This window comes from Crocuta crocuta, unplaced genomic scaffold, assembly GCF_008692635.1.
Source record: "Crocuta crocuta isolate KB4526 unplaced genomic scaffold, BGI_CrCroc_1.0 scaffold139, whole genome shotgun sequence".
Taxonomy (NCBI): Eukaryota; Metazoa; Chordata; class Mammalia; order Carnivora; family Hyaenidae; genus Crocuta; species Crocuta crocuta.
Window position 1 is genome coordinate 798307 of NW_027533258.1, and position 17486 is coordinate 815792.

The 17486-nt window shown below is 46.3% G+C and overlaps 1 protein-coding gene across 1 annotated transcript in view; it reads left to right on the forward strand.

The window, feature by feature from the left end:
* NT5M (5',3'-nucleotidase, mitochondrial) overlaps window positions 1-16337 on the forward strand; it is a 34092-nt gene extending 17755 nt beyond the window's left edge. The window contains exons 5-6 of the mRNA XM_077746667.1: window positions 14122-14254; window positions 15591-16337. Of these exons, the coding sequence (XP_077602793.1) occupies window positions 14122-14254; window positions 15591-15733 (276 nt within the window). The 3' untranslated portion in view covers window positions 15734-16337. The remainder of the gene's footprint in view (window positions 1-14121; window positions 14255-15590) is intronic.
* The last annotated feature ends 1149 nt before the right edge of the window (window positions 16338-17486 follow it).

The following is a 17486-nucleotide window of genomic DNA, read 5'->3' on the forward strand; positions in this document are numbered from 1 at the left end:
TTAAACTCAAATAAAAAATGTAGGCCAATTTTTGAACTTAAGAATGTAATGAATGAAATTTCTTCACATATTTCACACCAAAATTGTCCAACAGTTCCCAGAACTCGAACCTCCAATAAGACTTACACTAAAAGGCACATCACTTGTCACCAAAAGAAACCATAGGTTCTTTTAGGAGCAGTGAGAGTCACCCTGCCAACATTTCAGGAACGTTCTCTGGTGGTAACTCCCACCTGGTGTGCTATCTGGTAGTCTCAAACTGGGGCTCATGTTACGTTTTGGCCCCGACTACTATTTATTAAAAAGTTGGCTCTTCATGGTAATTGACATAGGGTTTTTGGGGAGGCTGATGGAAACGTTCTGGAATTACATGGGCAATGGTTACACAACTAAAGCAAACCCACTGAAATGTATACTCTAAATTGCTGAATTTTATGGTATGTAAATTATATATAAAAATGACTATAAAGTGAAGTGAAAAGGAAACAGCCTGTTATAGAGAAAAATATACTAGGAAAAAAGAGAGGTCTCAAATAAAACCAGAAATGAAAGAGTTGTTACAACTGATACCACAGAAATACAAAGGATAAGAGACCACAAAAATAATAATATGCCAGCAAATTGGACAAAAGTGGATAGATTCCGAGAAACACAACCTTCCAAGACTAAATCATGATGAAATAGAAAATCCAAACAGATCAGTTACTACCAAGGAGAGTGAGTCAGTAACCAAAAACCTCCCAGTGAACAAAAGTCCATGACCAGACGACTTCACTGGTGAATCCTTCCAAACATTCAAAGAAGAATTAATTCCAGCCCTTCTCAAGTTCTTCCAAAAAATGGGACTCTCACACACATTTATGGCCAGCATTAGCCTCATACCAAAACCAGACAAGAATGCCACAAAAAAGAAATTTTGACGCCAATATCCCTGACTAACACAGATGCAGAATTCTTCAATAAGATATTAGCAAACTGATTTCAACAGTAAATTTAAAGGATTATATACCATGATCAAGTGGGCTTTGTTTCAGGAATGTAAGGATGGCTCAGCATATGCAAATCAATTAATATGATACACTACCTTAACAAAATAGATAAAAATTATATGTTCTTCTCACTAGATGCAGAAAAAGCATTTGACAAAAATCAACATCCATTTTAATAAAAAGTCTCAACAAAGCAGATACAGAGGGAATGTGCTTCAACATCATAAAGGTCATGACAAATTCATGGCAAATGCAATACTAAGTAGTGACAGCTGAAAGCTTTTCCTCTAAGAGCAGGAACAAGACAGAATATCCACTCTTGACACTTTTATTCAACATAATATTGGACATCATAGCCACAGCAATTAGGCAAGAAAAAAATTGGAAAAGAAGAAGTAAAATTGTCACTATTTGTACGTGACATGGTATTATATATAGAAAACCTTAAAGACTCCATCAGAAAACTGTTGTAACTAATAAACAAATTCAGTAAAGTTACAGGACACAAAATCCTACACAAAAATCTGTTGTATTTCTTTACATTAATAATGAATTGTCAGAGAAATTAAGAAAACAATTTCATTCATAATTGCATCAAAAATAATAAAATACCTTGGATTAAATTTATCCAAGGAGGTGAAAGGCTTGTATATTAAAAACTGTAAGACAGTAATGAAAGAAGTTGAAGAAGATACAAATAAAGGTAAAGACATTCTGTACTCATGAACTGGAAGAATTCATATTTGAAAATTTTTCGTATTATCAAGGGGTGCCTGGGTGGCTCCGTCGGTCAAGTGTTTGACTCTTGGTTTAGGCTTTTAGGTCATGATCTCACGGTTTTGTGAATTCGAGCCCTGCATCAGGCTCTGCAGTGGCAGTGTGGGGCCTACTTCTCTCTCTCCTTCTCGCTCTCTGCCCCTCCCCCACTCACACTGTCTCTCTCAAAATAAGTGAATAAACTTTAAAAAATATATTCATACTATCCAAAACAATCTACAGGTTTAGCACTATCAATACAAAAACTCCAATGGTATTTTCCCACAGAACTAGAACAAACAATCCTAAAATTTGGAATCACAAATGATTCGGAACTCCAATAGCCACAGCACTCTTGAGAAAGAAGAACAAAGCTGGAGGCATCACACTCCCTGATTTCAAACTATATTACAAAGCTATAGTAAGCAAAACAGTATAGTGCTGACAGAAACTGGACACATAGGTCAATGAAATAGAATAGAGAGCTCAGAAATATACGTCAATTATATGCATATATGGTCAATTAATTTATGACAAAGGACCCAAGAATATATAATGGAGAATATGACAAATTCATGGCAAATGTTATACTCAATGGTGACAGCTGAAAGCTTTTCCTCTAAGAGCAGGAACAAGGCAGAATATCCACTCTTGACTCTTTTATTCAACATAATATTCAACAGTCTCCAAGAAATGGTGGGAATGTTGGATGGCCTCATGCGAAAGAATGAAACTAGAACACTGTCTTACACCATACACAAAAGTTAACTCAAAATGGATTAAAGACTTGAATGTAAGACTTGAAACCTTAAAACATAGAAGAAAACTAGGTGGCCATCTCCTTGATATAGATCTTGGCAGTGATTTGAATCTGACACCAAAACAAAGGCAACAAAAGCAAAAATAAACTAGTGATAACTACATCAAATTAAAAAGCTTTTGCACAACAAAGGAAACCATCAACAAAATGAAAAGGCAACCTCCTGAATGAGAGAAAATATTTGCAAACCATCTCTCTTATAAGGGATGATACTTAAAATATGTAAAGAACTCATACAACTCAATAAGAAAAAACAACTCCCAAGCCACACAATCTGATTAAAATATGGACAGATCTGAAGAGACATTTTCCAAAGCAGATGCACAGATGGCCAACAGATACCTGAAAAGATGCTCAACATCATTAATTACCAGGGGAACGCAAATCAAAACCACAATGAGATGTCGTGTCATACCTGTTAGAACGGCTCTTATCAAAAAGACAAGCAATAATAAGTGTTGGCGAGGATGTAGAGAAAAGGGGGCCCTTGTGCATGGTTGGTGGGAATGCAAATTGGTACAACCACTCTGGAAAACAGAATGAAGATTCCTCAAAAGATGAAAAATAGAACTACCATAGGATCCTGCAGTTTTACTTCTGGGTATTTATTCAAAGAAAACAAAAACAGTCATTTGAAAAGATATATGCACTCCTTTGTTCATTGCAGTATTATTTACAATAGCCAAGATATGGAAACAGCCTAAGTGTCCATTGACGGATTAATGGATAAAGATATTTAGTTAATATATACAATGAAATGACTCAGCCATAAAAAAGGATGAATTCTTGCCATTTGTGGCAACAAATGGCAAATTCACAATTCTTGTCAGAGGCTTTAATATGCCTGTTTGAATAGCCGATAGAGTAAGTAGGCAAAAAAATCAGTCGGGACTTAGAAGCCTGGAGCAAGCACTGGAGACCAGCTTGACCAAGTTGACATTTATATAACACCTCACACAACAGTAGATGTCCGTTCTTGTCCAGGGCACACGGGACACTCAGCAAGACAGGCCATGCTTTGGTGTGGCAGATACACTAAAAGCCACTGAATTGTACACTTCAAATTGGTGGAACTTATGGTATGTGAATTATATCTAAAACAAGTGTGGGGGCACCTGGGTGGCTCAGTCGGTCAAGTGTCTGACTTCGGCTCAGGTCGTGATCTCCCAGTTCGTGAGTTCGAGCCCCAATTTGGGCTCTGTGCAGACAGCTCAGAGCCTGGAGCCTGCTTCAGATTCTGTATCTCCCTCTCTCTCTCTGCCCCTCCCCTGCTTGTGTTCTGTCTCTCTTTCTCTTTCCCCCTCAAAAGTAAATAAACCTACAATAAATTTTTTTAAACAATTTTGGCTGCTCAGCTGGCTGATAGTTCCCAAAGCTAACCTTATTCTTCTGCTTTGATGTGGCTACTTTCTCATCTTAATAGGGCTTGTGGACAGAAGTCATAATTCTGTACAGGATCCTGGGTCAAGCCATTTTCCCTGAACATATTGGACTTTAGGACACTATCTCACTAAATGAAGCAGGCCAGTAATGATGACACCTGTCATTGGTAATGGCGTGTCCTCACCATCTCCCAGCACTTGCGTTCCCCTCTCTGATTTGGGGGTTTTCCTGAGATCTGCTCGTTGAGCAGAGCAGGACTTTTGGGGGGACTCCACCCAACATTTGAACAGCAAAGACCACATCTAGCTCACAGACCTTCATTTCTTTTTTTTCCCCCACAAATATTTTGTCAAGTTGGTTTCCATATAACACCCAGTGCTCATCCCCACAAGTGCCCTCCTCCATGCCCATCTCCCCCCTCTCCCTCCACACCCATCAGTCCTCAGNGACCTTCATTTCTGAGCCACATCTTTGCTCGTGGACCCACACGGCTCTGAGAGGGTGAGGAGGTGTCAGGGAGGTGCCCCACGCCCTGTCACATCCCTGTGACACCCACTTTTTGAGCACCCACCTCCCCCCATCCATCATCTTTACACTGAGTTCCTCACTCCCACAGTGACTGGTTTCACGAGCTTGCTGCTCATGCCCTGGAGTCTTGAGAGATCACTTCCCTTGGCAGTCCTTCTGGTGATTCTTTTGCTGCATGTAGTTTGGATCCAGTTTCAGTCATTCGGACAGATTCTGGTTTAGGAATGACAACAGTGATTTACACTTGGATAGCTCTACCTTCATCTGGCCCGAACTCTTTAATCCTCAAGTATTTTCAGGAACCGAAATTATAATCGGGAATAATGGGCGACACCTCTCTTCCAAGACAGCAGCTAGTACACAGGATGAAGGCTGCCTTGTCCAAGCCCTGACTTACCCTTAGCAATGTTCCTCCGGCACCTGGCCCTGCTGAGCCCTGGCTGAACCAAGAGCCACACTTTCACCTTTGGATCTGTGACTCCGCCTGTGAACTTCCCGGCTCATTTCTCCTGGGCTTGGCTTCCTTATCAGTGCACTTGTATTAATACCTTCCACAGGAGTTATTATTTTCATTAAAGCCTCTTTATTTTGAAAGAGACAGAGGCAGAGTGTGGGAGAGAGAGACAATTTCAAGCAGGCTCCTCACTGTTAGCACAGAACCCCTTGCGGGGCTCGAACTCATGAATCGTGAGACAGTGGCCTAAGCGGAAACCAAGAGTGGGACACTTAACTGACTGATCCACCCAGGCGCCCCCGTTCCATAGTCATTATTGAAGAAAATCGAGTGGTAATCATATTGCAATATGTAAATGTTATACCCAGATCGTAGTATCCTCACCGACCAGAGACCACCAGGGAGACTGAGTCACGCATGCAAAGGCAAAGGGCTTTATTACGGGCTTAATAAGCTCGGGCTCCCAGACCTCACCAGCGCAATGGATCCATGCTGAGAGCCCCGAACAAGGGCAGAGTAGGATTTTTAATGGGGTTTGAGACAGGGGAGTTACAGAAGTTGTGACATGGGAACAGTGATCCAATCATAATTATTCAACATCATTGACAGCGGGTTTGACCATACACATTGTCTAGAGTATTTGTTACTTTTGGTGGGATCCAATTACAACATTTAGAGTACCTTTAAATTTAACCAATCACAGAGCGAGCCTAGGGTCTTGTTCTGCGACTAACAGGTTAACTTAAACATTAGGTAACAGGGTCCTATCTATAGTTTCTATCTCCAGGCCTCTCCCTTAACAATGTGGAGGGTGGTCGCTGGCCTTTCCTGATTGGGTGTTGCAAGAGTGGTTACTCCTGCCTTGGGCAGTGTGTAACTACCTGATAGTTTCTGGGAAGATGAAACTCAGGCCTTCTAGTTCAGAGGGGAAACTTAAAACCTGTCATGGAGTCAGTTTGGTTTAGACGTTTAGACTTGTGGCCTTACATTAATGTGTCAAGTCCATGCATTACACACCTTAAACTTGTATGATGTTACCATGTCAATTATATCTCAGTAAATGTAAATTTAAAACAATAAAGTTGAAGAAAAAATTTACATAAACCACCTGGCACGATGCTTGCTAGCAGTACGTGTCACCCCCTTGTTTCTATCTGTCCCCAAATTCTCCTGCCCAGCAGTAAAGATAGAATGAACTTTAACACACTTTTCTCAAACCAGAAAGCCTGGACAATTCTATAGTTGATTAGTTTTTCTGCTTTCTTGGATCCTGGAAAAATAAGTTTTATAAGTTTTATATAAAGTTTAATTATGACTATGTTTAAAAAGTAGTAGGGGCACCTGGGTGGTGCAGTCAGTTGAACACCTGACTCTTGATTTTAGCCCAGATCATGATCCCAGGGTCCTGGGATCAAGTTATGCTTTGGGGTCTACGTTCAAAATGTAGTCTATACAAGACTCTCTTTCCCCCTCTGCCCCCTCCCCTGCTCCCACGTGCCTTTCTATCTCTAAAAAAAGAGAGTAGATTTAAAAAGGCAAGGAAATAGAACTAACTATAGGTGTTTTTCTCTAACGTTCCTTGATTTTTCAAATTTTCTTTGATAAGTCATTACTTTTGCAATAAAAATATAAATGCCTTTTTGGTCGGCATTCAGTCAGCAAACATCTTCTGAGCAATCTGCTGCAGTTGCTTACAAAATGCCCCGTGTCTCGTTCAGGAGCTGATGACTGTGTGGTAGGAAGAGAGGTGGCTATCACTCTGTGTCACAGGCTCTGTGGTTCACACAGGAGGAGAAAGCCAGGGCCAGCTTCTTGGGAAAAGTAAGGACTGAGTTGAGTGGTGGAGATGAGACAAAGAAGTGGGAGAGTGAGTTCAGAGTGGCAGGGAGAAAGAGTGTCAAGNGGCATGGGGGGTGAGGATGGAGAGGCATGAGAGGGAAATTGTGCTTGGGGGGTCCAAATGGGAGGGGAGAGGCTAGGGATGAGACTGAATAGGCAGGCAGGGCCTTCGGTAATCAGGAGTTTGTACTTCGGGCTACAGGCACTGAGAGGCTTTTGAAGGATTTGTAACAAAGCTTTCATAAATCCCATTGGGGTTTTGAACACCCCCAGCAGCACTATTAGGGGTCCACCAGTGGAGGCCACGTAGAGCCAGCGGCCATGACCCAGACCGGATGTCAGGAGTACCTAAAGCAAGACAGTAACCAAGACCCAAATGGACCTAATTGTTTCCATGGGGGCGACTTGAAAGACTTCTTACACCCACGGGAAACAGGGAACACCCTAAATAAAAATGGGCTATGGATGTGAATAGAAAGTTCCCTGGAAGCAAAAAACTACAGTGAACTTATGCACGGAACACTTAACTTTATTAGTCACTACACTTGATGTGATTTCTTTCCTATTAGGGACAATCATTTAAAAACTGTAATAATTAGTATTGGGTAAATGTTTGCCTTTTCATATATGGCTGATGGAAATTGACATAAAACCTTTCTGGTTGGCAGTTTGGCAGAAATCTCAAAATCTCAATCTTAAAAGTTGACTTTGTTGCCATTTCTTTTTTTGCATTAGGTTTATTAAGATATAACTTAAACTCAACAAATATACCTCCTTAAAGGATAATCACCACCACAATCAAAACAGAACACTTTCAGCACTGAAATGCTTCCTCGAGGGGCCCAGGCACAGGGTGGGGGAGGTGGGGGGGGCCACACTGTTGTGAGTTTTGCTTTTAGGAGTGTTACCAGCTTCTCATAGTAAAGCTCAGGAAAAAATTCCCTTGTGCTTCTGGTAGGGGGAGGAAAAAAGTAAGTATTTTGAAATACTCCAGAATATTCTAGTCTTAACAAGGCCCTTACCAAAGCCTCAGTTGCTGGAGTTTTATCAGAACTTAACTGACCTGGGGAAGGAGAAATCCTCAACTCCAGCCCACTTAGCTATCCCTGATCCCTTAGCAAGAGGGAAAAACTGTCATGGACCAATGAGGCTCACAGTGTAGGGACATGGGCCCATCATCGTGGGCCTAGTGAGCACTGCCCATCTGCACCCCAGGCCTCCACTACCTTACTGAAGGTCTGTTTACCACAGTTCCTCTTTCCCGGTATGTTGTGTATGGCTTTCAGCAAAAAGTCACAAGGAATACACAGTTTGAAGAGAGCGCAAAGAATTCTACGAATAAAAAAGAAATGCTTGAGATCAAGACAGTGTAAGAGAAATGAAGAATGCCTTTGATGGACTCATTTGGTAGATTGGACACAGCTGAGGAAAGAATGTCCGAGCTGGAGGAGATCTCGGGAGAAACTTCGAAACTGAGGTGCAAAGAGGAAAAGGAGTGTTAAAAAAACCCTAAAACCCTAAAACTAAAACCCCAGAATATCCAAGAACCAGGAGACAACTATAAAATGTGTCACATACATGTAAGAGGAATAGCAGAAGGAGAAGCAAAAGACAGGAACAGAATACTGGAAGCTATAATGACTGAACATTTTTTTACCAAATTAATAATCAGACACCAAACCACAGCTCCAGGAAACTTAGAGAACACCAAGCAGGATAAATGAGGGAAACAAAACAAAACAAAACAACAAACCCATACCTAGGCATGTCATATTCAAATTATAGAAAATCAGAGGGGAGGACAAAACCTTGAAAGAAGTCAGAGGGGGAAAAAAAAACACCGTCCTGGGGCGCCTGGGTGGCTTAGTCGGTTGAGCGTCCGACTTTCGCTTAGGTCATGATCTCGCGGTTCGNGAAAAAAAAACACCGTCCTGTAAATGATCAAGAGAATAAGAATGATATCTGACTTCTCCTCAGAAACCATGTGAATAAGAAGAGAGTAGAGGGAAATATTTAAAGTGTTGACAGAAAAAACCCACCCACCTATAGTTCTTTCCCCAGCAAAATTGTCTTTCAAAAGTGAAGGAGAAATAAAGATGTTCTTCGACATACAGGAAGGGAGGGAATCCCAGAGTCCAGTGCTGTTATTTTGTGGATATTAACAAACTGATTCTAAAGTTTACAAAAGGCCTGGAAGAGCCAACACATCATTTAAGGAGAAGAGTGAAGTTAGAAGACTGATGTTATCCATTTTTAAGACTTACTATAAAGGAGCACCTGGGCGGTTCCGTCAGTTAAGTGTCTGACTTCAGCTCAGGTCGTGATCTCGCGGTTCATGGGTTCAAGTCCTACACATCAGAGTCTGTGCTGACAGCTCAGAGCCTGGAGCCTGCTTTGATTCTGTCTCTCTCTCTCTCTCTCTCTGTCCTTCCCCTTTTTACACTCTGTCTCCGTCTCTCTCAGAAATAAATAAACATTTAAAAAAATGGTCTTGGGGCNTCCATTTTTAAGACTTACTATAAAGGAGCACCTGGGCGGTTCCGTCAGTTAAGTGTCTGACTTCAGCTCAGGTCGTGATCTCGCGGTTCATGGGTTCAAGCCCTACACATCAGAGTCTGTGCTGACAGCTCAGAGCCTGGAGCCTGCTTTGATTCTGTCTCTCTCTCTCTCTCTCTCTCTCTGTCCTTCCCCTTTTTGCACTCTGTCTCTGTCTCTCTCAGAAATAAATAAACATTTAAAAAAATGGTCTTGGGGCACCTGGGTGGCTCAGTAGTTAGGCGTCTGACTCTTGATTTCGGCTCAGGTCATGATCCCAGTGTTGTGGGATCGAGCCCCACATCAGACTCTGTGCTGAGCATGGAGCCTGCTTGGGATTCTCTGTCACTCTTTCTCTGCTCCTCTCCCCGGGTAGTGTGCGCTCCCTCTCAAAATAAATAAGTAAACATTTTTTAAAAAGAAACCTTTAAAAAATGGTTTTAAGACCTAAACAGACACCACATCAAAGAAGATTTACATATGGCAGATAAGCACACGAAAGTGTGCTCAGTATCCTCTGCCATTAGGGAACCGCAAATTAAAACAACAGTGAGATGCTACTATGCACCTGTTAGAATGGCCAAAATCCGGGACGCTGACTACACCAAATCCCGGAGGAGATGTGGAACAGCAGCAACTCTCGTTCATTGCTGGTGGGAATACAAAATGGGACAGCCACTTGAAGAGCACAGTTGGGAACATCCTTCCACACGTAAATATACTCTTACTGTTTGATCCATGAAGCACACTCCGTGGTATTTATCTAAATTCGCTAAAAACTTAAGTCCATGGAAAACCCATATGCAGATGTGTATAGAAGCTTTATAGCCCAAACTTGGAAGCCACCAAGATATCCTACAGTCGGTGAATGGGTAATAAATAAACTACGGTACACTCAGGGAATGAAATATTTTCAGCACTAAAAAGAAATGAACCATCAAGCCATGAAAAGACATGGAAGAATCTAAACACATATTACTGAGTAAAAGAAGCCAATCTGAAGAATATCATAGGATTCCAATTATATGACATTCTGTGGAGGCACGACCGTGGAGGCAGTAAAAAGATCAGTGGAAGGGAAGGAAGAATAGACGGAGAGCAGATTTTCAGGCAGTGAAATTATTCATGGCAGATACAGGTCGTTATATGTCTGTCCAAGCCCGTACAATGTACAATACCAAGAGGGACCCTCACGTAAAATATGGACTTAGGGTGATAGCGACGTGTCAGTGTAGGTTCACTGAGTATAACAAACACCCCACTCTGTCGCAGGGTATGAGTAAAGGGGGAAGTTGTGCATATTTGGGGACAGGAGTAATTGACAGCTCTCTGTACTTTGTGCTTAATTTTGCTGTGAACCTGGAAGTGCTCTAGGAAATAAAAAAAAAAAAAGTGTGTCTTTGTGTCCCTTTCAGTCAGTCCATTTTCCCCGCCCTTTCCCTCTCTGCATGTTGTTGATAGGAGTGAACTACTGATATGTTCTTCATTCCTCCAGTTTTGCCTTTTATGGAATGTCATATACTATGGACTCGTAGTTTGTATCTGGCTTTTGTTTTAAGGCATAATACTTTTGAGGGGCGCCTGGGTGGCTCAGTCAGTTAAGCGTCCAACTTCAGGTCATGATCTTGCAGTTCGTCAGTTCAAACCCCGCATCAGGCTCTGTGCTGACAGCTCAGAGCCTGGAGCCTGCTTTGGATTCTGTGTCTCCCTCTCTCTCTGCCCATCCCTCACTCACAGTCCATCTGTCTGTCTCTCTCTCAGGAAAAAAGTAAAGCCATAATACTTTTGAGATTCACCCATGTTGTTGTATGCATCAGTACTTTATTCCTTTCTGTTGCAGAACATAATTCTGCTATATGGCTATATCATCATTTGTTTCTCCATGTGCCAGTTGATGGACATTTGGGATGTTCCAAGCTTTTGACTTTTGTGAATAAATTTCCTGTAAACAGTCATGTCTACATCTTGGGTAGACATACACTTTCATTTCTGTAGGGCAGATACCGAGAGGAGGATTGGCTGGGTTGTATGGTAGGTGTGTGTTTCACTTTTAAAGTAACTGTCGAACTGTCTTTAAAAGCAGCTGTCCCGGGGCGCCTGGGTGGCTTAGTCGGTTAAGCGTCCGACTTTCGCTTAGGTCATGATCTCGCGGTTCGTGGGTTTGGGCCCCGCGTCGGGCTCTGTGCTGACTGCCAGCTCAGAGCCTGGAGCCTGTTTCAGAGTCTGTGACTCCCTCTCTCTCTGACCCTCCCCTGCTCATGCTGTCTCTCTCTCTCTCTAGAAATAAAACAAAAACATTAAAAAAAATTAAAAGCAGCTGTCCCATCTTGCATTCCCACCAGCAATGTGTTGGATGTCTAGTTGCTTCACTTTTTTTTTTTAATGTTTATTTTATTTTTGAGAGAGAGAGAGAGAGTGAACAGGGGAGGGGCAGAGAGAGAGGGAGACACAGAATCCAAAGCAGGCTCCAGGCTCTGAGCTAGCTGTCAGCACAGAGCCCAATGTGAGTCTCGAACCCACAAACCAAGAGATCATGACCTGACCTGAAATCAAGAGTCAGACACTTAACCGACTGAGCCACCCAGGCGCCCCTCAATCTTTTTAAATTCCAGTTGTTTTAGTAGGTTCCTGGCGATACTTCTCTGCGGTTTTGATCTGTGTTTCCCTAATGACTAACGATGTTGAGCACCTCTTCTGTGCTTATTTGACCTCTATATACCTTCTTTGATAAAATGTTTACATTTTTTGACTGATTTTTCTTTAGGCTCTTTGTCTTCATTTGAGTCGTGGAAGTTCTCTGTATCTTCTAGATACAAGTCCTTTATCAGATAATGGGTTTCACAAATATTTTCTCCTGGTCTGTGGCTTCTTTTCCTTTTCTTAGCCATAGCTTTGGAAGAGCAGTGTTTATAATTTTAGGTTTTATATGTAGGTTATGGTCCATGTCAAGCTACTTTTTACATATGGTAGGAGTTAAAAATAGAAGTTTTTGTGTGTTGGGTTTTTTTGTTCTGTTCTGTTTTTTCCTTTTTTGGCCTGTGAAAGTCTCAGCTGTTCTTCTGTCAGAAAGCCCATCCTTCCTCTGTTGAATTACCTTGGTACCTTTCCGTCTGTTCTTAAATATATTCTGTCTCTCATCTAAATGTGTATCCTCATGCGAACACCATTCTTGGCTACTGTAGTTTTAGAGTAACTCTTGAAAACAGTGTGAGTTCTCCAACTTTATTCTTCATTTAGCCTGGTGGGAATTTCACTGAATTGCATCTTATCAGTGGAGGCTAACGACACTGAATCTACTGAATTTACTGAGCAAGGAACATTCCTACGTGTCATTCATACAAAATGACAATTTCTTTAGCTCTTCGAAATTTCCCTCAGGAATATTTTGTATTTCTTCACATATGGGGCTTGCACACATTTTGTTAAATTTATTCCTATTTTGTGTTTTGCTTTTTATTTTTTTTGCATAAAGCCTGTCCTTATTTTTAAAGTATTTTTTTTTAATTTTTGAAGATTGTGGTAAAGTGCACATGCCATAAATTTTACCATCTGAACTATTTAGAAGTGTAGAGTCAACCTAATTCATGTTTATTTTTGGTGTTATTGTAAAGGTATTGTTTCTTGCATTTCAATATCCAAATGGATAGAAATACAAATGGTTTTTGCATATTGACCTTGTATCCTGCCATTTTGCTAAACCTCTTCATTCTGGTAGCTTTTTTTACATAAAATTTAGGGCTACGAAATTTTAACTAAAATAACATTTAATAACTACTTAGTGTGTGTCAGGCATTACTCTGTGTCCTGCATAGATTTAATGTAATCATATCAACAACATTGCGAAGACACTGGTCTTAGAAGGTGAAATGGTTTGTCTACGTCCTGTGGCTGGGACACATGAGAGCCACAGGAGATGAGAGATGAGGCCAGAAGCGGGGACCCTTGTGCAGCTGCCTGGTATGAGCACTTTCCATGTGCCAGGCACCGTGCTAAGACTTTTATGTGCATTTTCCCATTGAATCCCCAAAGGAGTCCCATGAGTAATACTGCCACTACCTCCGCTTTCCCATGGATGGTCTGGGCAACTTGCTGCCTCTCCCTCACTCAGATTCTGTCTCTGTCTCTCTCTTTCAGAAATAAACAGGGGCGTCTGGGTGGCTCAGTCAGTTGAATGTCCGACTTCGGCTCAGGTCATGATCTCATGGTTCATGAATGAGTTCGAGCCCTGCACAAAGCCCGCTTTGAATCCTCTGTCCCCCTCTCTCTCTGCCCCCCCTCAAAAATAAATAAAAAACATTAAAAAAATTTTTTTGAAAGAAAGAAAGAACCATTAAAAAAAATTTTTTTTTAAAGATAATAGGTGATGACGGGCTACCTGGCCGCCTCAGTCAGTTGAATGTCCGACTTCGGCTCAGGTCATGATCTCATGGTTCATGAATGAGTTCGAGCCCTGCACAAAGCCCGCTTTGAATCCTCTGTCCCCCTCTCTCTCTGCCCCCCCTCAAAAATAAATAAACATTAAAAAAACAAAGATGCAGGAGGCCTTCATAGTGTGAGTGTTGGGTTGTAGGCCAAGCGCGTGTGGGCTTGGAGCTGGGGTGTGGGCAGTCTGGGTTTGAGCCAGGGTTCTGCTGCTTTCTAGCTACGGGGGCGTGGACAAGTCCCACCATCTCCCTGACACGTTTCCTCTGCTGCCACTGGGATCATCACATCTCCCGGACGGCGGCCCTTCCTCCCGGAGAAAGCCTGGCTGTGCCCCGCCGCGTCTGTGCCCAGGCCTGACGGCCTGCCCTCTCCCCTCCCTGTCTGTGTTCCAGTACGCCTGGGTGGAGAAGCACTTTGGCCCCGACTTCCTGGATCAGATCGTGCTGGCCACAGACAAGACCGTGGTCTCCGCCGACCTCCTCATAGACGACCGGCCAGACATCACAGGCAAGTGGCCTGCCGCAGGTGAGGAGCCAGTGCTGAGAGCTGAGAGCTGCTGGGGCCGAGGGCCTGCAGAGCTGGCCTCACAGCCCCTGTCCCGAGGGGTCCCCACCTAATCACCAAGGCTGTATTAGGCCTTCAGCCTCGATGCGCCCCTGCCCGGAAGGCAAGGTTATTCTCAGCATCCAGCAGCATGTGGCCTTCTTGGAAGGGGCCTCGCCTCCGGGAGTCTGGAGAAGCAGGTCCCGGCTCCTGGGGTAGCTTGTCGCATGAGCCCCTTTATACCTTGAAGCCTTGCCTTCCTCATGTAAGATGAGGACCACGCTGGCCTCCAAACATTTGTTTTTAGCAGCAAGGCCATTTTTCCACCCAAGAGCAGTATGGACTGAACCTACTTGGAAAACAGAAAAGCCAACAGAAAAGCATAATGTGTCCAGTTGAAGGTGCTTTGGGAACTGTATTTGGTCCTTTTGCTTATGGGGGACTCTCTCCCAACAAGCAGGCGAACAGACCGTACGCTGCCCCGGGGAGGAGAGGGGACACCAGCGCCCCTCGCCAGGCCAGGAAGGCTTCGGCTGCGCTGAGTCTAGGAACTCAGACACCAGCCCCCAGGATACAGTTGCCTTATCTCCTGACCGCCCTGCCTGGCCTCTGTACTCGGGCAGCCTGTCTTGGGAGCCAGCAGGGCTTTCAGGGTTAAATTCTATTCTTTCGGACACCTTGGCGGGAGAATACAGAATGTCGCTTCCTTAATGGCTTTTGGAGCTCGGGAACCACACCCATCTCCACACTGGTCAGTGTGTCCAGAGGGTGGGATTCTTGCGTGTGCCCACCCCTGACCTCCCAAACCAAGTGCTTCCACAAGGAGAGTCAGGGTGCATGCGGGGGGTGGGGGGCAGCTTCTGTCTCCAACCACGGGGAGCAGGGGGGAGGCCTGCGCAGAAGGGGCCAGGGAGTCAGGCTGCAACCTGAGGGGAGGATCAGCACCAGAGAGCCGGTGCGGACAGGTGGACTTGAGGGATTGAAGGTTACCCACGGTCACCGGGTGGTAAGCTGCGGGGCCGGCACCGGCCAGCCAGGGAAGGCCAAGCGCCAGAGGGGAAGGGCAGGGCGTCAGCAGGGCTTGGCTCTGACAGTGGCCTTGGTGACAACGACCACGGAAGCCACTGTTGGCTCTGTGTCCCCTGGGGGCCATCCCAGGTGCTGCTGCACGTGGTCCATCTCATTTAACCTACCCCGTGAGCCGGGTGCTGGTGCGGTCAGCACTTGGCCGACGGGAAGCCGGGTCTCAGGCCCGCTGTCGCCGAGGTCGCTCCGGGCCTCCTGGCACTGGCCTCAAGTGCTGCTTTCCCACCCACAGGGGCCGAGCCGCACCCCAGCTGGGAGCACGTTCTCTTCACGGCCTGCCACAACCGGCACGTGCGGCTGCAGCCCCCCAGCCGCAGGCTGCACTCGTGGGCCGACGACTGGAAGGCCGTCCTGGACAGCAAGCGGCCCCGCTGAGCTGGACTGTGCTGTGGGCTTCTCCGTGGGGCCCCGACCTCAGGGCCCCCGGCTCAGCGCCTGGGGGGCTCGTGCTCCAGCCCGGGGGCTCCCTCTGGGACATCCCAGGCCCACTGCATGTCTCCCCCCCTTCCCCCAGCCCTGCCAGGCCTTAAACTGATCTCGGGGCAGGGCTGGCCCAGGGGCCCTGGACAAGACACGCGCACCCAGGGGTTGCAGGCTGGCCTCAGGGCTCCAGACCGGAAGGAGCCGAGGGTCCAGCAGGCCTCCCCCACCCTCAGGGAAGTCCCCTTGCCCAGGTCTGCGGCGTCGGCCAGGGTGCCAGCAGTGAGGTGCTTCCGGAGCAAGAGGGCCCCGAGCCCTCATTCTGAGCTGCAGCCCCTTCCCTGCCTGCCTGCCTGGTCCCTGCTCCCCTCGGGACCCACCATGGATTCAGCAAACACCCCAGATTCCAGGGCACACCGGTCTCCAGGCACCGCACGCCATCCTGCCTTTGACCAGCTCAGAGGTGTCCTGTACCTCCGGCCCTGGGGCCGCTCGGGGCCGGCAGAGTCAGCAGCTGGAACGTCTGTTGAAGGCCTGGAAAATAAATGCTGTTCACGTATCTCTGGAGGAGGTGGCCACCTCTAGCCCTTGCCCTGAGGTCTGCCGGCGTCTGGCCCCCGGGCACCCAGCTGCACGTCTTGGGGTTGCCCCCAGCCCCACTGCCTGTCACCGCGGGTGCTGCGGGTGCTGCGCGGGACCAAGGAGGGCTAGGCAGATGGAGGAGCTGGCGGCCATAGTGGTCCCCTGAGCAGGCCCTCCACCGCACTGACTGGTCCCCCTCCTCGTGCCCCCAGGTCTCCAGTTCAGAGCAGGGTCCCCCACTCTCTGCTCCTCCGCAATGCTACATTCCTAAGGAGATCCCAGCAGCCATGTCGGGGGGGCAGGGGCAATGTCAGTCTCCGCGAACCAGCCATCACGTCCCGGCTTTCTTGAAGGCCTTCCCTTTCCCCCTCCACTTGCTGCTCCCCATCACTGTCCTCGCAGAGAACCCCTGTTGTCCCATCCCTGGGGGCCTCCTCCATGCCCCCTGCGACAGGCACACCTGGGCTGCCCCAGGGGGAAGGGCCACGTAGGAGACAAGGTGATGGAAAGTTCCTGAAGCTCAGCCAGCCTGAGCTTCTGGGCTTTCTGGCTCTTGGGGCCTCACCAGCTTGGACGTGCAGATGAGGCAGGAAGGACTCTCTGCTGCGTCAAAGGCAGTTTCCCACTGCGCTGTCCCCTCCTCAGGGGCTGCGTCCCCCTGGGGGTGGGGCGGGGCTCTGTAGGTCTGTCCTGACAAGGAGTGTATTTGGGGTTGAGTCACCTGATGCAGAGGCCACCTGACCCTGGCAGGCCGACCCCCTGGCTGCTCCCCAGAGACCCTCTGTGGCTGCCCACTGGAGGACACGGTCACTGTCTGTCTAAGGGCCAGGAGACCGTGTCACCTGCATGACATGCTTTCTCCCTGGGCCCGTTTCTTGGGCCCTCCACCCCCAAGCCCCACCCGCTGGGCCCTCATGCCCTCTCCCCAAAGCCTCCCCTGCATAGTCACCATGCGTAGATCCACCGGGACCCCGTAGCTTGGGACTGGCACCCTCCCCGGACTTGACCTTCTGACCAGGAGGAGCGCCCATGGACCGAGTAGCTGCTGCTCCAGGGGTTGGTACTAGACCGAGGCCACAGCCGTGAACCAGACCCACCCGGCCTGGCACCCTCCAAAAACAAGCCA